We start from the raw sequence: 24968 nt of genomic DNA, 5'->3' as shown, positions 1-24968 counted from the left end.
AAGAATGTTCTTTTAGTCAAAATTTTATCTATACAATTTCAATTAAAAGTAGCAATCAAATAATCAATCAAAATAAACCAATATCAATTAATATTATTTTAAAAAATTTTGATATTAGCTCTAAAACCAATTGCAAAAATAAAACAAATAATTTGGCTTACAAATAGTTTTACGCAACAAAATGGTTATATCTTTCTGCAGTTTTAGTCAACAACTTTTAATTTACATAAGAAAGACTAACAAAAACTTAAATAGCTTTTAAAACAATAAGAGAATTGTACCTTATACTTAATATTCAGATACAATAATGAAACAATATATAAAATTTGTATAATATTTTAAGATGACCCATATATCTAAATTTCGGACGAGACTTCTCTCTGTTATTATATACTATATGTAGAAATTTGCGTAAACGTTTATCTCATTTTTTTCAAGTGAGATGCGGACGTTTTGCGATTGACTAAGTACTTAATTCGCGGTAACCGAATGCTTTCCGCCACTGGTGGTTGAAACAATGGAATTGGCTGTTTCCGCGATCTGGTGAGGTCGAGAAACAGGCAGGAAGAGAAAATAAGTTAAAAATTTCGATTGCAACTTCCTCAGAAATACCTCGCGTTTATGCATACTACATAAGAGACGAGAAAGAGAAAAGAAAAAAAAAGAGCGAAACACAACGTGGGAGGGGAGAGAGAGAGAGAGAGAGAGAGAGAGAGAGAGAGAGAGAGATCCGTAAATCGGAACTAGATTTTTTTAATTATACGTTTGACACAAAATTATAGAAAATTATGAAAGGTATAATTCTGCAAATACATATCAACTTCTACTGCAATGATACAAGATGCTTTTGCCACATACAGAAAAGTAGATCACGAGCAGAACGAGTTCCCCAATTCGGACTGTTGATCATCGTATATCGGTAGACGAAAAGTTAGCCTTGAGTGACGTTATCCTCTCACGTTTGAAGTCCATCTCTCCTTTTCCCTTTGATTAACGTGTATAGATACAGACAAAGAGAAGCTACGTTTTGAAACTACAATTAAAAAATGACATAATAATAAAACTAATATAGGCAGATTCTATTCTTCCATGTAGATTCTGCTCTTCTTCTTGTAACCTCGACACGTATATATAAATGCTGTATCATTCGGCTCCTATAATTAATGGCTGTATAAATCAAACAAAAATAGAATAATCAAGAAAGACTTTGTTGTGAAATTTCACAATTTTATCTTATTTGTAAACGATTAATAATCGTTAAAAGTTAATACTGATTTACGATTAATATAATCGTTAAAATTAATTCTGTCTGCAGTTTGCAGAATAATTAAATTAATTGAAAAACAAAGAGACAGAAGAAAAACGTCGATTTAAAATAATGGCCAAGTGAAAGAGATTTCGATCGCAAAAGTCATACTTGTGAATTTCTCTCCAAGAATATTTCCTTCTTACATATAACTGGAATGATAGATTGTAGTAAAAGTGGACATTTCTTTTAGCTGATAGATTTTCGACGGAGAATCTAGAGCTCATGGCAAGTCACGAAATTATCGTTGGCCTTCATTGCGAAATTGAAAGTCTTCCTTGGCCGTAGAGAAAGAGAAAGAGAGGAAGAAAGGGACCTCGAAACCCATTTGACCCGAATATTCGATTCAACGCGGATTCTTGTTTTCTTTTTCGTTTCCTTGTCGAGGAGGAATTAAACTTTCCTGATCAAGGAAGTAGTACGGGAATCTTCCTTCCTTTTGTGTGTGTCGCGTTCTCTTCTTTCTGTCTGAACGAATTCAACGGATATAGATCTTTATCTATCATTCGGAATTCACTGATCGGCAGCAGCCATTGAGGCTGAGGACATGAGAGAGAGTCGGCAATACCTCTTGAAATGAAGCTCTCTTGAAGTAAAGAATCGTAGTCGACGTAAATTGTTTATAGAATTCGTCATTGTTCAAACATACGTCTTTTTTTTTCACTACACCGTTGGAAAATTTGTGTTAAATTTAATACATTTTACATGTCCTACATTCCTAGATATACTATTAAAAATTTAATACCATTTCTTCTAATAGAGAAACTATACTATTAAAGAAATAATTAGTACGTCCCAAAATATAACATGTCCCTCTATGGTACCAGAATCTCTTATTTTTTGAAGATGTTAATAAAACAACTAAGCTAAACAGATAAATAATAAGATCAACTTGCTCTTTTTATTGTTTAATTAAAATTTTACTAAATGCAACTATAATTTATTAATTAAAAGATGCTCTTAAATGAAATAAGCGTCGTATAATTAAATCCTGCTTTTATGCTTTCCATAACACGGATTCTCGCGAGCACGTACAGAAATTCATATCATGGAAGAAATATCATTGGCCAGCGGATGTCTTAACTTTTTCCGCGAAACGTCCCAGCGTGTAATGTAAACGTAACGTAATTTGCGTCATGTACATTACGAGCAGATTAGACGTCACGCTCGTCGCGAATGTGGAATACCGTGAATAGTGCCTCCTTTTCCGCGAGCGTTGTGCAACATGTGTATGTATGTATATAACGAAACTTTGTGCCAGCTATTATGCGTAAGTATCTTAGAATATAATGATAATGATAGGATACGGCCTCGTAAATTTTACGGTCCCTCGAGGTAAAACGTTAAACCGACGGGTCGCCTACGAGGCAGTGAAATCTTCCAAGATTCCCCAAGATGATGGCGAATAGCGTGTCCCGCGCGTAGAAGTCGACTTTGCGTAACAGATCTGCTTCGCGAACATAAATACCATACATAATAGACTATCAGTAGGAACCAATAGTTTCCTTGTTGAGAATGTCTGACAATCGACGGGGAGAATTTTTGTCACATCCCCTTCTCCTTGCGTTGCGTCCAAAGAGCATGGGATACAAGTTAAGGTTGCGCAATATTTATTGCGATATTTATTGCGTTAGATTATTAAGGTGAAACGAAATAGGAACTCGCTCGATCTGGCCGCGATAGCACCTTCGTTTCCGTGGCTGAAGGTACGGTGTGAGATGACCTGTTAACGCGAAATATTGTAGATTTCAATTAGAAATTCAGATTTTCAGAAATTCGCAAACATTGAAATGAATCCTTTTTAAGCCCAATGCATTTTTATTTATTTATTTATAGGAATTGTATGAAGCAATTTCTTTATCTTTATAAATTTAAAGAAAGATTCTTTATATTTAAGTGTATTACTCAGTTAAAAGTTCTGTATAAAAAATGCAATTTTTCAATCCAATTTCTATATGTTTTGGGAAATATAAGAAATACTTTTTTTTCATATTCATAATGAGTGTGCCAGTGATTACAAGGAAATGAGTACATCAGTAGCGTTTGAGTCCAAGTTTTCCAAAAGTAATAGTACCCAACAAAATGAGTATCTCACCGTGGTATCTTATGATGTAATACATGATTATTTTTTCTCCAAGTTCTGTGCCCACTCCTGTTGCTCGTGGCCGACCGTGGTGATTTCTCTCATATGTCTGTGGTGCACACGCTGGTTGTATACAGTCGTATGTCTATAGTTTAACGTCGATTCCGAACGACGACATTTTGTTAAAGAAACATTCTTGGCAAAGATATTCTCGATAGGTTGCCGTTTCCTTTCGAGAGGCAATGTGTCAAAATTTAATATTTATTCTCGAAATCCTATACTTACTGCTTTTCTATAAAAATTTTATGAGTTCGATAAGATTTGGAGAATAAATATTGATGAATAATGACATTTCATCATTCATTATTTTGTTGGAAACTGTTGGTTTTGATATACAGAATTAACCGTTCTGGACGAATGATTAATTTTGATATATGGTGATGTTTATATAAATGTAATACCATTAGCAAATATTTACCGAAAACATCACATGAATTTAGTATACAGTATTCAGTGGTTACCGATAATCTAAATGCCTAGAAGAAAATTTTGATATTGAGCATAAATTGTTTCGTGAAGTTAGAATATGTCATCGAAATGATTGTGAAAAGAAAATTATATGTCTTAATAGTAATTCTTCTTCTTATGCCCTTTTCCATCAATATAGATTGATTTTAATCTCGGTTCACAACTTACTCTTCGTCTATTTCTAGTTCTAAAGATTAGAAAAAGATGAAGATTAAATTGAACCGAGATTAAAATTAATCTACATTGGTGGAAATGAGCATTAGTCTTGATCGTCGTAGTCGAGCATGATGACTTCTTTCATATGTCTGTGATGCACACGTTGCTTGTACACAACCACTTGGCATGACACTCGGCAAATGAGTTACATGCAAATAACGTTTCATAAGCGATTGAATTCGTGACGAAATATGTTCCGACACTATAAACACTCCTTTAAACCGTATATTCCCGTATATTCCGCCCCGTTAGATAATTTCCTAATGCGAGGCAACTTAGACCGAGTTGGAATTGAACATTTTCCACAACATTTAGATTTTTAACCGAAATATTTTATGTATGTATGTACAGGGTAAGTCATAATTCATTATAAGTATGTTTTAAAATTTCGTGAGCGTATTCTTGGATAAAATGGAAGAACAAATATTTCTATGAACATTAGATCTCAAATGTTTTCATTTCTTCCTTTTTATCTAGAAATACACGCTCACAAAGTATTAAAAAATGATTTTCCTCAAGTATCTACAAATTTAGCTAGATACAGATTTAAAAATAATTTTATCATGACTATACAAAAATAATTGTGTAGGATACTTGAGCTATTATTTCGAATTATTTAGGCATTGAAAGATCTAGCTTCGACCGTCATAAGCCCGTCAATAAGAGAATTTCATTTCATGTTTGAGATTTGTGCATACTTAATTATTTGATGGTCCAATAAAATTATTTCAGATGTATCTAGCTAAATTTTTATAATACTTGTATGTGTATCACCCTATATGTATAAGTACATTACATATACATATAAGTAAAAATTGCATCTTGAGATATATGAAATACCTTATATATACATATATATATATATGCGTTCCGCGCGTGGGCTAAATGTTTCTCGACGAAGAATAAGTCTCTTCGCTGACCCAGGAAGAAAGACCTTTCTACCTTCGAGCGCTGTGGCATATCTCGGGACATCCGGTTAAATCGCGTGTGATCGAAATTTTCCTGTTCACCTCGGACCTTATGCGACTTAATTACAAGCCTCTTCGCTCTTACTCTCAGCTGACTCTCTCAGCTCAGTAAGAGCACATCCGTTCTTCGTTCGCTCCTTTCTCATCTCGTTTCTTTGTCTGTCACATCTTTCACGAAATGCACGAATTTCGTTACCTCCTATCATACCTCAGATCAATACTTACTTATTTTTATTAATTTGATCATTTCATTTGTTAAAAGATAATATATGTATATCAAAAATATAGTAAGAATAAATAAAATTTATAAAAAGAACTTATTTAAATTAAAAATAAAATTTTTTAAATAAAAATTATGAAATATATTAAGACACTAAAAAAATATATAAATTAAACATAAAATAATTAAAATATGAAATAAATTGTAATAGACTTAAATCATTAGGATTAAATCATAATTTAAAAAAAAAAGATATAAAGCAATGTTGTGTTGTAAGCTTTAGGATTAAAAGCGACGCGATATTGAGTATAAATTCATACGGCGATTTTTCTTTCATATTTTCTTTATCATTTCAATCGATTTGTCAGTCTGGCATTTATATTTTCGCGATGATAATCGTGTTATAATTGTAATGCCGCGAGGAGAAGCTCTATGCAGAGAGACTTGTCCGAATGCCAAGTTATCCTTATCTAACACTTTCTCTCCTTTCCAATACTGTCGTCAGTATCCGTACGCCATCGAGCGCTCATCTCTCGGGTATTAAGTAGAATCACCTTTGTAAATTTTTGGTTAAACCAACACAGACTAATTACGTAACGTTAGAAGTCTATAATCGCATGTTTCCTTATTTATTACTGTACTATATCAAAAAACTGTACATATCAAATAATTTTACGATAGCTCTCTCTCTCTATATCTTGTGAAATTTTTACCGAGAAAAAAATATGGAGAGAGAGCTGTTATGAAAATAATTATAATTTGATTTACGTGAAAATTAAATATAATATTGCATCACACCAAACTGCGATACTCGTTCTTTTAAGAGATTTAAGATATTGATCCAGACGGGTAATATTAACTGTGTAGAGTTTTCTATATCTCGAGGTATGTTATTAAAGAATTACACACAAAAAGATAAAGAATAAATTGAATCAAAATCAATCAAAAGTTAATCTTACATTGGTGGAATCAGCTCTAAAACTTCGAAATAAGCTATACAATTTATATATTTTTATTAGAATAAATCTAATTTTATATAAGCTATGTATAAGTTCAAAGAAATGGAAGCATTTTGATCCCACCTGATCCCAAGAACTTTATATCACGACTCGGAAGTTCGCGTTGTTACTCTCGATTAATCGGCGCAATCATCGCGTAATTCTCACGTTTGCTGATGTAATCTAGAACGCCGATGCAATACGATTCGTCCTTTAATAAATTAAGCCAAATATTTATATCATAATTTACTCCAAGCGAATAGTTAACTCTTTCGCTCGTTAATATTTTTACTATATTACAAAATGTATAAGTATATATAAATAAATTCAATGTAGTTCTCATTGTACATTGAGAACAATGTCCATTAACATTATAGAATTTGAATATTTTATTTTGTTTCTTCCCAAAATATTTTAATATAATTTATTAAGTATATATTAAATATATTTAATATATTAAAATTTAATATTTAATATATTAAAATTGATTATTCCGATATGTATTTAATCTCATGTCCATAAAATTCTATTGATTTAATTGTATAAAATCAAAATAGCTTCACAATAGAATATACACAATCATTGATAATGAAGACTAGATTTTATATCAGAGTACCTAATGATCTTTCAAATCGAGTAAAAAAAATCTTTTTTTATTTTAGGACAATAATATAATAATCGCGTATACAATGCTCTTGCATGACAGGCGCTGTATGTTAATTTATTTAATAGCGATGAATTGCTGGTTTAATACATCGCTCACTCATAAATCTAATAAGAGCAATGTTTATCAATCGGATGAACTACGTGGAGTATTGTGAGAAATGGTGTGTTGTATAATAGCGTTGTACTGATCCTTACGAGTAGACGGATATAAACCGTAGACTGAAGCGGAGCATTATATACTTTCCAGGAAGTATCCAAGGCGGAAAGGGTACGTGGTCACCGGGGTCAGGAAAATCGATACGTGCGCAAGAAGCTGCATCACGATTCTGCTTCTTCGTTCGGTATAACCGGTATCGCGCGATTTCTTCTTGTAAGAAATATCTCTCCCAATTTATCACTTGGCGAATTTGACCTCTGTTTGCATTAATTATTTATTAAGTTTCCGGCATGAAGGATAATTTCTTTTTTTTTTTTAAGAGTGAACGGCAAAATTACGTAATGTATTAACGATATTTTGTATGTATTATACCATTTGATAAGTCTTCTTATCTAGTTATAATAATAGTTTATAAATAATTTATAAAAAGAGATACTTACAAATGTATGTTGAAAAAAGTGAATCTCGAAAAGTTCATGTTACAAAGTTATAAATTCGCATGCAACCGTGAATTCCCACGCTGACGAAGTTAGAAAATCGTTGGGTCTTAGAAAAGAGGAAAAAGAGGAATCTCTCGTGGGGGTGACATAACGTATTGTGAACGTCGATCGAAGCGAAATCGTTGGCGCCAGTAACATACCGGGAAGTGAGGAGAAGATGCGTCAATAATAGACAAACCGACGAGTCGTGAAAAGCTGTGGGAGCGCGGTGCCAAGCATCATTGGCGACGATAGGTATGTTTCTATGGTCGAAGAAAGTTAAGAATTTTCACCTCCTAGAGAAAGCACACCGCATGACGCATGTAGATATTACGCCACGTAGAATGAATTTCCCCCTTTGCCTCGACGGCCTTCGATCCGTTGGTATCATCTTTGCTGCTGTTAACACAATACATCTTCTCTCACTGGGTCGTCTCCTATCGGCGCGTTGAAACTTCCTTCTTTTATTGTATTGTTTTCTAACTTCTTGTATAACCAAACACGTAGATCGGTATTCATAATCTATTATTTTAAGACCGTCTTAAATAATGTTTTAAGATGCTAATGCGACCGTTTGATTGGTTTATGACATTTTCCCTGATAAAAAAAATTGATAGAGAACGATTGAGAACGATAGGAATTCTATCAATTGATTTTCTATAAAAGTTATATTGTTTTTTATCGTTAATTTCGCGAGATTAGATTGATCGGATATGAATCTATCAAATTTTATCGAATTCTATGAGATTTATATAATATTTCTAGAAGATTTAATTCACAAACCAGATTTCGAACAATAGGATTTTTCTATCAATTTTTTTTACCAGGGTTAGGATTGCACTTAAGATAATCTTAAATATAAGGCTTTGACTATGAATCAGGATAGATTGTACTATTTGTATCTAAATAGTACATCAAATGTAATATATCAATAAAAATGAGTAAAGATAAGCAAAGTTATTACTATATCTTTCTATAATAAAAACAAGATGATCAGAGTGAAAGTTGAATGGATTATATAAAATAAGAATGCAATGAACAAAATAAAAAAAAAGAAAGATCGTAGAACAAAAGATAAATTAGGTTAAATATAAACAGAAGTCAAATAAGAATTTTGAGTGACAAACATTATTTTGAGTGACACAATTTTGAATAACAAAAATTATTTTTAAAAAATGCTCTTACTCTTCTTTCATCACTATTAATCAAGGTTGGATAGTGCTAAGTTAAAAAAATAAAAGTTAAGTTAAAAAGTTAAAAAGTTAATTAATTTTAACTTAACTTAGTTACATTTTAGACTCTTTAACTTTTTAACTTAATTTAGTTATTAGGTGTTGGAATTAATTCGTAGCGTTTTTTAATGAAAGAATGTTATTTATTTCACATGAGCATTAAAAAATACATTAATGAAAGTACTTCCCATCACTTGTAAAACGCTACGAATTAATTCCAACACCTAATACATTTTAACTTAATTTAGTTACATTTTATCAGTAACTATTAACTTTTAATTTGATTTTTTTAAAGTCAATCCTTAGATACAATGCGAGAGGCTAATGAGTATATAATTTAGTAATTTTATATTGTATAATCGTTATTTGTGAATAAAAGTAACTAGATTAAATAAATAAGCTGTAAGAAAGGAAAAAAACGAAAAATTATGTAAAATAGTCAAACTTTTTCTCTTTTCTTTTTGGTTGTTTGTTTGAACCAAATTTAACTTTTAATTTTTTAATTACATTTTTTATTAACTCTCTTTAATTCAATTAATCTTATTATGGATTAACTTGTATTTAAATTAAATTAAATTTTCAAGACTGTTAACTTTAACTTAATTTAGTTTAAAAAAAAGTTAACTTACCCAAACCTGCTATTAATCCTATTTTATGTTTCTAAACTGTTCGAAAATTATGATGTTCTTAACGCATTATGCAAATTTGAGATTATATCTTTATCTCTTCAAAAAAAGTTCGCATTTCTCATTGTCCTCCGTCAAATTAAAATTATATACACATATATTGTAGCTCACTTGTGCGTGTGGAAGAGATAATTGTTATTCATGCACACACTTTTATAATATTAATAATTTTTAATTAAGTCAGTTAATTAATATAATTTATACCTGAAAAATTTGTGATCCAAATAATATTTTTATCTAGGATTGAATCGGATACAAGAAAATATAAATGATAAGCTCTAAAAAAATAAAATTTTTCTAATGATACGATAAATAAACAATATTAATTAAAGAGGAATAATAAGCCACCTTGAAAATTGTTAAAATAAATCATTTTTTATTGCATTTAAATCGTCTTTTAGAATTTTTTCTTGTACTTATTTGCATTCTCGGGTCTACGAAATTACGAAAGAACGATCTACGGAAGCGTAGAAATGCGTAGTAACGTAAATCGCGATAGGCACAGTTAGTCGCGTCACCTCATGTTCGAGGTACCAAAGAGTCGCACGACTCTTACGCAATATGGTAGATTGCAGGTGTAAAGCGATTACGCAGTAAGCAAGCAAATTTCACACTCGGATAGGTGGCCGAAATATACTAGCATAGAGAAATAGGTTTTTAACCAGTATCTTTGTGATATCGCGTAAATACTACAAAGAAGTTTTATGCGATTGTAGAAAGTAATTATTATGATAGAAATACGATCGTATAATAAACTGACGAGACACATCATACGTATATTGCAATATCAAAATGATAGTAAATCAATAAAATTGTAATAATTGTATATTTAAGCAACATATTTAGTTTTTATAACGATCGAGTAACTAATATAATCAAGAAACAATACATAATTTTTCTGAAAAAAATAAATGCTAATTAATAAAAAGTAATAAATAACTAAAGGGAAACATGTAAATTTTTATACATACATTTTCTTTGTACTTTGATATTACTGTAATTTGTTGTTTGACAATGTTGTTAATTAAAATTGTAATTTCCTCGTTCCTCAAAAAAATAATCAGCTCCAACAAAATATTTTACTTATAATTTAAATCCTGAATGAATAGCAACTACACCAAACGTTAGATTTTGATAGGTCACATTTCTGAATCCTGCGAATTCGATCATATTCTGAAAATATAATGAAGAACATGAAGAGCAAATATAACTAAAAATCGAAAAAACATAGTATAATAAAAAGGAAGCCTAATGTGTGTGTGTGTGCGCGCGCGCGCGCGTGTATGTGTTTGTGTGTGAGCATAGGATTACAATAAAGAACAATAATATCAAGGGAAGTTTTCAAAAAACCTTAATATCATTATTGCAGTTTATGTATAAGAAATAATAAAATGAATATTTAAAAAATGTATTTTACCTTGAAATCTTCTTGTTTTGGAAATCTTCTTATGCTTTCTACAAGATATTGATAAGCTTTCCACTCTCCCGCAATCAGTTCCCCCATTACAGGTATTATTTGAAAGGAATATTGATCGTATAACCTAAAACAGATAGTAAATGAAATTTTGCTACAAATTACATGTATGTCATCTTTTTATAAGTTTTCTATTGTTTTAGCATGTATACCATTGTAAAGGTTTATTATCAATGTGACTAAATTCTAGGCATAAAAATCTTCCTCCTGGCTGTAATACTCTGTATGCCTCAGACAATACCTATGACATAAAAATTAACAAATAAATTTAATTAATTATATTTAATATAAATTTAATATTCAGATATACTTATAATTTTTAGTTTAAAATGCGAAATAGGTATTATATATAATAAGTAGAGATTAATAAATGTAAATTCTGTAATGTATAATGTACTTCAAATATATTTCAGTATTTTTACACAAATAAGGCTTGTTTTCTGTTCCTGTACTAGACTACATTAGAATGATCTCATTCTTGCTTTCGATAAATATCAAACATATACCTATTTCATTTTAAATTCCAACAGTGTATACTTCAACCACAGAAAACAGATCTTATAATTGATTAAGTAATAAATCAATGTACCTTATCAATATGTGTTACATTCCTTATTCCAAACGCTATGGTATAGGCAGAGAAAGAATCATCTGCAAAGGAAAGCTTTTCTGCATCTTCTTGCTTCCACATAATATCGTAATTACTGTCCCCTGATAAACCTAGTCCACTTACTCGGTTTTGCCCAACGTCCAACATATGTTGATTTATGTCACATACAGTTACATGACTACGTACATTATGCGGATTTGGCGTATTCCTCAGAAAATTAATATACCGAAATGTAATGTCGCCTGTGCCACCAGCAGAATCCAAAAGATGGGTACCATGAGTAGGTCCTAATTCCTGTACAAAAATATCTTTCCAGATGCGATGGATACCCATGCTCATTGCATCATTCATCATGTCGTAAGAATTGGCAACATTTTCAAATACGGTGTATACTGCAAGAAATATTTTCGAATCAACTTTGACACTGCACATCCAATCATTCAAGAAGCTACAATAATTATAAAATTATATATAGTAATTCTCAAGAAGTTATAACTGTTGCTAATATTGTCTAATTCATTGTGACAACTATTAGTATTCCATACAATAAAAAAGAAAAACATTCGATAAAAATAATAGAATTTTCACCTTCCCGTGCCTTCTGACTCTCCTTAATCGTTTGAAAACCAAAGTGTGTTGATCTCTCATTCTCTGAAGATGTGCTTGCTGTTTTCGAATAACCACGTATAGTTACAGCAGCTTTTAAATATCTATCTAATATTCGATTTTCTTTAATGATATTCACACAAAGAGTTTTGTAGGCCATCGTATCATGCCTGCAAGTGCAGACAATTAAAAAAAAACAATCAGGTAAACAGTACCATATGATACCTGACATTACACTCGTAAGTCGTACGAGTACACTCAATTCCTGCACTCGAGATTCTCTCTTTTTCTTCCTCCAAGGTTGCAGAATAATAGAGAATATATATTCATCTCATTCAGGTATAGACAGTGTTGCAAAGTGCAAAAGTACAACGAATAAGTCTAACGGTTAACACGTGCTATTAAATCATGAATAAATTAATAGATAAATATAAGAAAGAATATGTATGTATTATATGTATTATGTTATGAACAGACTTGTGTATGTGCAGTTGACTGTCGAATAGATAACATTTCAAGTCTCAAAATTTTTTTTATTTTGCAACTAATCACGTGACATGTATATTTTTGCTGAACAGCATCTGTTATATGTATTTGCTATTGATAGAGATGACAATTGTGCAATTCAGCATATAATTTAATTGCATCCAATAAATTAGTTTCAGAGCGATAACATAACGCTCTGTTCTGCCGAACGTCCAGAGCGTTTTGTCCAATCATGTCTAGTTTAGCACATTCCTGGCTGTCTTTAGGAATGCCACAGTAACTATCGATATTTTCGAGAATGGGCTACCTGGGGTTACCGATTCTGCGCTCTACTTTAATCCCACTGTAAGCGAAAAGCGATGGTTCACGATTATGGTGCGTATGGATATTCCACCGATTTAAATTTGCAATTATAATTTGTTTTAATAACGTGTTTTAGTATTTGCCAAGTGGCTTTTCATGTCGCTCGTATGTACGGTTAAAAAACAGAAATTAATCAGGATTATCATCTCTACGTTACGTGTTAATTTTTATGAAATCTTTGAGTGTAAGGGAACATGTTTCTAAAGATTTATAAAAGTCTGTGATTATAATTGTTCTTTACAACACTTTACTGCAATGCCATCACTTTAGAAACATTAAATTTTGTGTATTCAATATTTGTTATATATAAGTATTATTCATAAATATATTTGTATATATAAGTATTATTCATAAATATATTTGTGCATTCACATGTGTGATTTTAACACACAATTGCAGATTGATTTTAATATTTGTTTAGGTTGTGGAAGCCACTTATTTTCTCTTTATATGATTTTTCTTAGACATTTTATTTCAAGAAATATATATTTTTATTGGGATAATTTGAGACGAAATTTTCTCCAAGTGTGTTTATATCTTATATGTTTTTCTATATAGGAAGCATCTTATTTTTCAGATTTAAAATTGGTGGCAGGAATTTCTATTCGAAAGTAAACTAGCAAGTATTTTAAATAATTATTGACGATTTTTATGAAAAAAGTATGCTGTTAACGTTTCTTTACATGATAGCCACCATCATGCAAGCACGCAGGATATCATTTCTGAAAGCACATTTAAATACCATCTTTAAGGAAAGCAAGAATCATCCTTCTATTGCACTTAAGATTAAGTCACTTCGACACCTAAATAAAGGTAATTTGTATATATATACGTATAGATTTTATGACATAATTAACAAATAATATTATTTTTGTTTTTTTTATATATATAATATGATTTATGAATATTATAAATATAATATTGCAATAATAGTGTTTTGAATCGAATTCATTCCATGTTCTTATACGTTAAAATTTTTAATTTAAATTTATATTTATTAAATAAATATGCATTGAAATATGCATTATATATATATATATTTTATAATGATTTCAAGATCGCAACGCATCACGATATGACGATGAACATTTTATGAGTTCTCGCTTGTGTACTAACAAACATCTTGCGAAACTCGACGAATTAGTATGGTTTCAAGAAAATGCAAAATTATATACTATATATCCTCAAGTATGTACAATATGACAAATATTATTTCACTTATATTTATAAAAGTGAAACAAAATTGATGATTATTGTTTTATCAGCAAAAAGTTGATATATCCGACTGGCTGAGTTATCCAAGTGGAAAGTCGTTTCCCCTGTATGCGAATAACTGCTGTCAGATTTCAAGCAAATCTGATCTCAAGCTGCATATTCTTGTCGAAGTTGATATGGAAACTTATAGATCTCGGATCTCAACAGTCTCTGCAAAAGTACAATGCTCAAGTCTTTAATTATTTGTTATACATTCTGTGCTCTATTGTTATACATTCTGCATGTATAATTTATGTAAGCTTTGAAACTATTATTTTGTGATTAATTGCAAATCAATTTATCATGTTCTACTTATACATATTATTTTACAGCTTGAGGATTATGGTCTAATCATGGCATGGACAACATCAGATACGAATATGAGCTTTATTTTAGAAACGGATATAGAACATATTACGAGCTTAATAACTGGAGTCATGCAAGGACAATATTGTATTAATCATGGCTTATGTTTAACACGTGTTCAATGTATATATTATTCTTGCATCTCAAAAAAACATAACATATTTCAATAACTTGACATTCATTTGCTTCATTTTACTTTATTTTTTCAGCTGTTTTAATATCGGGAAAACCGTATATTTATAATGATACTGGACACCTTGGTCCACCACCAAATAAAAGTAAGTTATAATGATTCAACTCTTGTATTTAATTGTAATATATCTTTTAACGTGTGAAATAATTGTATGCTTTTACAGATAGTTTTTATGCAAAGTGTGAAGCAGCTCGAGTATCTTCCCAGAAAAATAAGCCTAAAGGGATTATATGTGGTGTGAGTGTACGATCACAAGATAAAAATGTGAATTCTGAAGCATTTACGGAAGACTTCTATATAACAAGTAAGAAAGATATACCAGCATTATGTATAATTGTCTCTAAAAATTTTTGTAAGTATTTTTAATTTTACATCTTTTAGGTGCTAAAACATCTAATTCAGCACCAGCAACATGTAATTCGTCACCAACTGATGAACGTATAGGAGGATTGATAAAAAATCCATATAATAGAGCATTACCAAGCGACGTGCTTCTTGCCGCTACTGGAGGATACAAACCTGATTTAACCAAAATTTATTTACCTGACAACATGGAGAAAAAAGACAATACTAATGAAGAAGTTGAAAATATTGATCAAAATAAGTTTACTAAAGAAGCAACTTGCAAGTGAGTATAATATATCCAAAAATAATAAAAAGGATATGTAGGATATATTTAATGATTACTGTATTTATATTTATGTAATGAACAATAAAAGAATAAAATTATTTGTATTATATTAATTTACAGAAATTCTGAATTGGAGGTAGGGGAAATTCCCAGTAAGGTGATTAAACCACCAAATGTTCTCGTCTGTGCAGATACTCTAGGTGCGACCGACAATTTAGAAAATTTATTATCAAAAGTGCTAGAGCGAGATAGGTATATTATGTTAAGTTTTATATTATATTAGGATCTATAAGTTTGTCAGTAAGTTGTATCGAAACATAATAAATTTTAACAACTTGCTTCTGCAGATAATTAAGTTATTTATTTCATTAATTATTAGTTATAAATCATTACTTTTGTTATGAGATAACATAATTTTTTATATAATTTTCATGTGATGTTACAGGTATGACATCCATGTATTTTGTAAAGGGGACTATAATAGTTGCAAAATTTGGATAGATCAGGTTTCTTTAGTAGTTCTTTGTGGTAATGTTGGCGCAGAGCTCGGTGCTCAGCTTGTAGAGTACATTATACAAGGAGGCAAACTCTTAGCGTTATGCTCTGATATGTTACATATTTTGCTACCATCGTTTAAGACTGCCGAAGTACGTGAGAATGAACTCGTACACTTTTCATATGGTAAATGGAAACAAGTGCGTATGATGCATCACATCTTTTGCTATCATGCATCTCCCGTACGAACTCGTTTTTCTCAAGAACACGAAGATACAAGGTAATATCTTCATTGTATTAATAAAATAAAATAAAATATTATATTAGGTGTTGGAATTAATTCGTAGCGTTTTACAAGTGATGGGAAGTACTTTCATTAATGTATTTTTTAATGCTCATGTGAAATAAATAACATTCTTTCATTAAAAACGCTACGAATTAATTCCAACACCTAATATATTATATTATCGTGAAAAGAAAAGAAAAATATTAGATCAAAATAAATCTGGAAAAAATATTGCAATTATATCCACCTATATATGTTATATTTTAGGACGTCCGCATTGAATACTCCAACGTCAACTAGTGTTAAGGACAAAAAGGGAAATTTACATTCGTTTGATGTAAAAGTATTAGGCAGAGAAGAAACATGGCACAGTCCAAGCATATTACTCGCAACGTTGCCTAATAGTGATGGTAAAGTGGTGTTCTCTCAAATCCATTTAGAGATAGATCCAATGAAATATGTATATGAGGGAGATAAATTTAACGAGCTGAAAAAAAGTAATACTGCACGATTGGAAATAATCAGCGATCTACTGAGCACACATTTAGGATTGGATGTAAATCGTGATTTAAGTCAAGTATCAGATAAAAAATCTATGCGGTATACTCCAGGTTACTTTTTAGGCAAATTTGAGGTACATAAATATATTAAGAATGAATAATCCTAATAATAATTATACAATTAGCAATAAAATGCTATGATTTATTAATAACTATACGTATTTTAATAACAAATGATTTTATTAAGATCATAATGTAATAAATACCGAGAATAAGAATAATCAAGCCTATAACCGTCAAAGCTAGATTTTTAATGCTTAAATAATTCAAATGTGAATTATATATATATATAATATATATATATATAATATATGTATATATATCATGTATAGTACATCATATAAATTATATGAATGTATATCATATAAATTTATTTAAAGTTTTTCAGCACATTAACATAGTTCTAATATGATACCGGATTGAATATCAAAATTTGCTTGACAATTTAATTTGTGATTATTCCAGTAGTTTAATTGCGTTTGTAAGTCCGGAAAACCAATTCGGCGTGCTGCTTGAATAGTTACAAATATATATATGCCTGTACATATATAATGTATGTGTATGTATATATATATATGTGTATGTATATATATATATATATATATATATATATATATATATATATAATTATTTAAGCATTAAAGATCTAGCTTTGATCGTTATAGTGATTATTTTTACTCTCAGTATTTATTACATTACGGTCTTAATAAAATCATTTATTATTAAAATACGTATAGTTACTCAGTATATATATTTACAGATGAAGATGAAGCTGTTTGAAAAACTGAAGGATAGAATGGATAAAAATAACATATTAAAAATGTCAGACATGGAAATTCAATTTTGCGCAAACAATGATGACGCGCATTCACCATCTGCTAAGTTTCTCCCTATTATGATGCATATGTGCCCGCCTAATTTCTCGACTGTAGATTATTTTGAAGTAAATTCCCTTTTAAACATTAGCAGTGATTGTACATATTTAGAGATTCACTTAAACACAAAGCGCTACATGTAATTTAAAGTTTAAAAAAATAATTTTTATTATTTTTATCATATTTTCATATAAATTCAAAATTTATTTTCACAGAATCTGTGTACAAAAGAATTGGGCCGCTTAGTGATATACGCCGATATCTTGACATCATCTATGCATGCGAGTAATGCCCGATTACAACACGGACTGGCAGTTATTCCACGGCAACAAATATACGGACGAGGTATTATTTTTCATTTTTAATTATATGCAGAAATAGTATAATGACTGCGTTATTTCCAGGGCGATATAATAATAAATGGCTCAGTCCAAATGGTTGTGCTATGTTTACTTTACAAGTACACATTTCTATAATGTCGAGTCTCGGTCGTTATGTCTCACTTCTTCAACATGTTGCTGCTGTAGCACTTGTATCATCTGTAAGATCTATTAAAGGATATGAGGTATTTTTATATTTTCCTATTATAAATTATAATTTTAATCTCTATAAAAAAATGTAGTATATATACAAAATATAGTATGTACATATAATACGAAAATTAATAATATACTGATAATTAATATTAATTAACTTATTGTAGGATATTAATCTCAGAATAAAATGGCCTAACGACATATATATAGGTAACTCGATTAAGATTGGTGGTATAATCGTTTCTACGCGATCAGAAGATGTTGGAGCAAAGTATATTTGCAATATTGGTACGTAATAATCACAAATATAAACTTTATGAAATTTATGGTAATTTAATTCATTTAAAACAAATAATATATTAATATATATTTTATATTTAGGTGCTGGTGTAAACCTTTCCAATAATAAACCCACAACTTGCATCAATGATGCGATTTTGCAATATAATCAAAAATATGGTACAAAATTGGAAACGTTGTCTCATGAAAAGTACTTGGCATTGATATTCAATGAAATGGAAACTTTATTAGATATTCTACAGAACGGCAACACAGAACACTTCTATCAACTCTATTACAAATATTGGTTGCACACGTAAAGTCGTACTTTAAATAATTTCACTTTGTTAAAGTTAATATAATATTTTTACATTATCCATACATACATACATACACACATACATATTTTTTAGGAATGCAAATGTGATGGTAACGAGAATAAATGGAAGAAGAGAAAGTGTCACAATCTTGGGTATCGATGATTATGGATATCTGTTGGTGCAAGGAAAAAAAGGCTTATTTTCTGTACAATCAGACGGAAATAGTTATGATCTTTTCAAGGGGCTAATAGTACCAAAATAAAGAATTATAAAATATCTTAAAACTAACGTGGTTATAATATTAACACATATAAAAAATAAGAGCATAAAAAACCACAGCACAAGTTATAGTAACCCACAGCCCAAATATGGTAACGTGAAAAATTTTTTAGAAGTAACCTTAGAGTCACATTCATTATTAATTTCTTTAAGATTTTTATCTAAACTAGTTCTTTTTTCCAACGTTTTAATTCTATTATTTATTGTAGAAAATATAAACTTTAAAGGATAACCATTACTCAGAAACGTGTGAATTAATTCAGAGATGTTTTTTTCATGAAATATAGGATGGGATAAGAATAGAATTCTATCAAATTGCCCAATAATAACTCCCCTTTTATGATCTAACGGATGATTCGAAAAATAATTCAGATATCTCCCAGAATTGGTAGGTTTTTTATAAATATCGAAGATGATATTTCCTTCCTGTCTCATTAATTTAACATCTAGGAAATGTATGCCGTTATCATCGCCAAAGTCCACAGTAAATTTAAGCCTTTCGTGATATGAGTTAAACAATTCTAGAACTCCTTCAACTTTTTCTTTGTGTATAGCTAATAAAATATCGTCCACATAACGAAAATAAAACGATAAACTAATGTTATTCTTGGTAATGATTTCTTGTTCAAAATCTTGTAAAACAATGTTCGCCAGTATGGGGGACAAAGGAGAACCCATTGGCATGCCAAAAATCTGTTTAAATATTTTATTATCAAAACTAAAAAATGTAGAATTAATTATAATCATAATAGCTTTGATAAATTCATGTAAAGGAATCGAAGTCTTATTCTCCATAAGATTCCACCTGCGTTCAATGCTTTTTGATACTAATTCGGTCGGAATATTCGTGTACATGGAGACCACGTCAAATGATATAATACTAAAATTGGTATCAATTGCTTTTCCATTGAGTTTATTTACTAAATCAAAGCTGTTTTTAACGAAACTGAAATTATTTATATTATTATTGTCAATGATTTCCTTTAAGAAAGTCGCCAGTGGATAAAAAGCACTATTAATGCAACTGACAATCAATCTCAAAGGGTGACCTTCTTTGTGAATTTTTGGCAAACCGTAAGATCTCGGAAGTTCGCCGTCCGAAACGTACAATTTTTTATATAAATTAGAATCAATGTACCCCTTATTTTTCCAATTTTTTAATAATTTACCAATTTCAACAGTTATTTTCTTCGTGGGATCTTTTTTGATTGACTCGTATGTAGTATGATCATTAAGAATTTCATACATTTTTTCTTTATAGCTATCACGACTCATAATTACGGTGGTATTCCCTTTATCCGCTCTAGTAATCAAAATATCAGGATTCTCTGAGATGAATCGCTTAACCTCTCTTACACCTTCGTATAAAATTGAATTTTCACAAGATTTAATATTACAATTCTTAATAGCTTTAAGAATTTGGACAGTTTCATTCCTAACATTTTTTCGCGTTTCATCATCAACCCTGAAAAGATTATATTCCACGTGTTTGATGAACTCACGTGTGTGTACCATCCTTACGTTGTTAGGCAAATTAAACTGTTGACCTAATTGTAGTAAGGCTAAGGCTTTATCTGAAACTTTAGCATTGCTCAGATTTATCAGCCATTGTTTATTAATATTACTTATATCGAAATTGCTATTAAAACTTTCAGGAGTGATATTAATCTTGTATGATGAATGAATTTTGTCAGGATTCATGATTTTATTTGAAACTATATTCAATTTTAAAGGTGCACAAGAAGTATCACAATTCATCTCAGAGGTCACACATTTCGTAATATTATAATTAATACGTTTTATATTCACAATTTCTTGGCGAATGTATTTAGCCCGCAAATTAGAGATTTTTTTACCGATTCTAACTTGTTCCTTTTGCCACATAATGTCAAAGTTAAATTCCTGTCTTCGAAAGAAAGAATAAGCTATATTATTATAAGCTAAATGTGTAGAAAAATTGAAAAAATTCTACCGAATAATATAGCTTATTCTTTCTTTCGAAGACAGGAATTTAACTTTGACATTATGTGGCAAAAGGAACAAGTTAGAATCGGTAAAAAAATCTCTAATTTGCGGGCTAAATACATTCGCCAAGAAATTGTGAATATAAAACGTATTAATTATAATATTACGAAATGTGTGACCTCTGAGATGAATTGTGATACTTCTTGTGCACCTTTAAAATTGAATATAGTTTCAAATAAAATCATGAATCCTGACAAAATTCATTCATCATACAAGATTAATATCACTCCTGAAAGTTTTAATAGCAATTTCGATATAAGTAATATTAATAAACAATGGCTGATAAATCTGAGCAATGCTAAAGTTTCAGATAAAGCCTTAGCCTTACTACAATTAGGTCAACAGTTTAATTTGCCTAACAACGTAAGGATGGTATCACACGTGAGTTCATCAAACACGTGGAATATAATCTTTTCAGGGTTGATGATGAAACGCGAAAAAATGTTAGGAATGAAACTGTCCAAATTCTTAAAGCTATTAAGAATTGTAATATTAAATCTTGTGAAAATTCAATTTTATACGAAGGTGTAAGAGAGGTTAAGCGATTCATCTCAGAGAATCCTGATATTTTGATTACTAGAGCGGATAAAGGGAATACCACCGTAATTATGAGTCGTGATAGCTATAAAGAAAAAATGTATGAAATTCTTAATGATCATACTACATACGAGTCAATCAAAAAAGATCCCACGAAGAAAATAACTGTTGAAATTGGTAAATTATTAAAAAATTGGAAAAATAAGGGGTACATTGATTCTAATTTATATAAAAAATTGTACGTTTCGGACGGCGAACTTCCGAGATCTTACGGTTTGCCAAAAATTCACAAAGAAGGTCACCCTTTGAGATTGATTGTCAGTTGCATTAATAGTGCTTTTTATCCACTGGCGACTTTCTTAAAGGAAATCATTGACAATAATAATATAAATAATTTCAGTTTCGTTAAAAACAGCTTTGATTTAGTAAATAAACTCAATGGAAAAGCAATTGATACCAATTTTAGTATTATATCATTTGACGTGGTCTCCATGTACACGAATATTCCGAACGAATTAGTATCAAAAAGCATTGAACGCAGGTGGAATCTTATGGAGAATAAGACTTCGATTCCTTTACATGAATTTATCAAAGCTATTATGATTATAATTAATTCTATATTTTTTAGTTTTGATAATAAAATATTTAAACAGATTTTTGGCATGCCAATGGGTTCTCCTTTGTCCCCCATACTGGCGAACATTGTTTTACAAGATTTTGAACAAGAAATCATTACCAAGAATAACATTAGTTTATCGTTTTATTTTCGTTATGTGGACGATATTTTATTAGCTATACATAAAGAAAAAGTTGAAGGAGTTCTAGAATTGTTTAACTCATATCACGAAAGGCTTAAATTTACTGTGGATACTGTGGAATTTACTTTGGCGATGATAACGGCATACATTTCCTAGATGTTAAATTAATGAGACAGGAAGGAAATATCATCTTCGATATTTATAAAAAACCTACCAATTCTGGGAGATATCTGAATTATTTTTCGAATCATCCGTTAGATCATAAAAGGGGAGTTATTATTGGGCCATTTGATAGAATTCTATTCTTATCCCATCCTATATTTCATGAAAAAAACATCTCTGAATTAATTCACACGTTTCTGAGTAATGGTTATCCTTTAAAGTTTATATTTTCTACAATAAATAATAGAATTAAAACGTTGGAAAAAAGAACTAGTTTAGATAAAAATCTTAAAGAAATTAATAATGAATGTGACTCTAAGGTTACTTCTAAAAAATTTTTCACGTTACCATATTTGGGCAAAGTTTCGGAAAAATTTAAAAAACTTTCACATATGTACGGTTTTAATATAGCTTATAAACCAATGAATAAATTGAATACATTTATTAAGACAGGAAAGGATGCTTTGCCTAAGGATGACCAATGCGGAATAGTTTATAAAATTAATTGCTTAAACTGTGAATCTTCTTATGTTGGCCAAACCAAAAGGAAATTAAAAACTCGGATTAAAGAACATAAGGCAGATATAAGAAAATCTTCTTCCGAAATTTCTGTGGTCTCACGCCATCGTATGAATGAGATGCATGAATTAGATTGGGATAATATAAGAATTTTAGATAGAGAACAATCTTTAGCGAAAAGAAGAATTTCGGAAATGATACACATAAAAAAACAATCAAGTGGTATCAATAAGCAAAGTGACACGGAAGGTTTGCCTGAGGTTTATTTTCCTCTTCTAAAAAAGGATGTCTCTTTCTGTCAATAAACAATTCTAGAACTTTCTAAAAATTTTGACTCAGATATATAAATAGTGGTAAAATATATGATAGGACAAATAACAACACATAATGTCACGACAAAATTCTAACTGTGTAAAAGAAATATTCGAGATTCATCGTTTGGTTTTTTTGCTGTAAAACAGGTAATGATTCTTTTTCTTTATATTCTGACTAGGAGATTTTAATATATATAATTTCATTTAGAATCAGGAAATTCTTGTTCTACACTTTTCTTGATATGACAATTGACCGTGTAACATTACTGCATGAAGCATCTTCACATACAAAAGAACACGTTTATTTAATTACAACTCTCGACTGTTGAATTTAATGTCAACTAGATGTAACTCTGCGTTTTAAGAATATTATTGAATTACTGAAGATGGCCAGATTGTGGCCGAAACGTTTAATGTTTTAATGAATGTAATAATAATTAAATATCACAAACTATAACTTGTGCTGTGGTTTTTTATGCTCTTATTTTTTATATGTGTTAAAGAATTATATGTTCGTTAATTGTTACCGCGAATTATATCTACATGTTAAAATGTGATAATAAATATATGTATATATATAACGTACAGTTTTATATCTCTATTCGTACACATGTATCATATATTACATACATATATTATACATATGTACATATATAATATGAAGTATTATATATGTATGTATATATGTGTAAGGGTATGTACATATGTATAAAACTTCATATTATATATGTATTTATGAATGCGTGTGTACACGTATTTGTAATATAGGACAAAAAAATTATATATATATATACAGAGTGTCCCGTAAATTTTGGCTAATCGCTTTTGTGTAGATAGCGGACTGAGTCGAAAAGTCCTTTACCATTTTGCATTTTCGCAATAGTTAACAAGATATTAATTATTAAAAATTGTCAAATATTGGTCTTTGAATAATTTTTTATTCAAATACTATCAACTTTACAGAAAAATTGCAAGAGACAAAAATCATTAATTTTCTTCTCATAAAGTTCTGAGAATTTTTTCAGAATTTTTAATACCGTATTTTCTCATGTTAGTAAAAATAAGAAAATGCAATACTAAAAAGTTGATAACAAATTCTGAGAAGAAAATAAATGATTTTTGTCTCTTGTAATTTTTTTGTAAAGTTGATAGTATTTGAGTAAAAAATTATTCAAGACCAATATTTGGCAATTTTTAATAATTAATCTTGTTAACTATTACGAAAATTGCAAAATAGTAGAGAACTTTTTGATTTAGTTTAGTCCGCTCTATCTGCATAAAAGTGATTGGTCAAAACGGGATACCCTATATATATTTATAATTATATATGTACGTGTACATACATACATACATATATATATATATATATATATATATATATATATATATATAATTTGTTGCGTTGTTACGAAATATATTCGTTATGTTTAGTGGGTTAGAGAAATAATTTTTTATTTTATGTAAAATTTGTCTCATATTCGATGCTTTATGTGCTCTACAT

At 29.8% G+C, this 24968-nt stretch overlaps 2 protein-coding genes and 1 long non-coding RNA gene across 11 annotated transcripts; 2 read left to right on the top strand and 1 right to left on the bottom strand.

The window, feature by feature from the left end:
• Positions 1–2377: 2377 nt before the first annotated feature.
• On the top strand, positions 2378–8679 carry LOC147910636 (uncharacterized). Its single transcript, XR_015544264.1, has 3 exons — positions 2378–2576; positions 6982–7146; positions 7233–8679. It is a non-coding gene; the product is annotated as an uncharacterized LOC147910636 (long non-coding RNA).
• Positions 8680–10510: 1831 nt separating this feature from the next.
• Positions 10511–12610, bottom strand: Coq5 (ubiquinone biosynthesis protein COQ3, mitochondrial). 3 transcript variants are annotated; one of them, XM_011064408.2, is made up of 6 exons: positions 12465–12605; positions 12212–12399; positions 11603–12015; positions 11166–11254; positions 10957–11080; positions 10511–10712 (listed from the first exon to the last, which is right to left on the bottom strand). In XM_011064408.2, exons 2-6 carry the CDS (start codon positions 12387–12389, stop codon positions 10623–10625), a joined length of 894 nt encoding a protein of 297 aa, XP_011062710.1. In that variant the 5' UTR covers positions 12390–12399; positions 12465–12605; the 3' UTR covers positions 10511–10622. The 3 variants fall into 3 exon arrangements, with proteins under 3 accessions (XP_011062710.1, XP_011062709.1, XP_087259653.1); XM_011064407.2 differs by having other exon boundaries at positions 12455–12594; XM_087403527.1 differs by having other exon boundaries at positions 12212–12610.
• Positions 12611–12942: 332 nt separating this feature from the next.
• Hcs (holocarboxylase synthetase-like protein) lies at positions 12943–19157 on the top strand. 7 transcript variants are annotated; one of them, XM_087403523.1, is made up of 19 exons: positions 12951–13090; positions 13155–13262; positions 13656–13689; positions 13769–13891; positions 14136–14266; positions 14344–14511; positions 14665–14821; positions 14908–14976; positions 15055–15195; positions 15273–15519; positions 15643–15774; positions 15968–16297; positions 16571–16937; positions 17624–17806; positions 17954–18083; positions 18143–18303; positions 18442–18562; positions 18656–18869; positions 18967–19157. In XM_087403523.1, exons 4-19 carry the CDS (start codon positions 13777–13779, stop codon positions 19133–19135), a joined length of 2835 nt encoding a protein of 944 aa, XP_087259649.1. In that variant the 5' UTR covers positions 12951–13090; positions 13155–13262; positions 13656–13689; positions 13769–13776; the 3' UTR covers positions 19136–19157. The 7 variants fall into 7 exon arrangements, with proteins under 7 accessions (XP_011062708.1, XP_011062707.1, XP_087259646.1 ...); XM_087403522.1 differs by having other exon boundaries at positions 13656–13697; XM_011064406.2 differs by lacking the exon at positions 13155–13262 and having other exon boundaries at positions 12943–13090.
• Positions 19158–24968: the final 5811 nt, after the last annotated feature.

This window comes from Acromyrmex echinatior, chromosome 2 (assembly GCF_024713525.1).
Source record: "Acromyrmex echinatior isolate Ae372 chromosome 2, ASM2471352v2, whole genome shotgun sequence".
Lineage (NCBI taxonomy): Eukaryota > Metazoa > Arthropoda > Insecta > Hymenoptera > Formicidae > Acromyrmex > Acromyrmex echinatior.
This window is presented reverse-complemented; position numbering and strand designations above follow the sequence as displayed.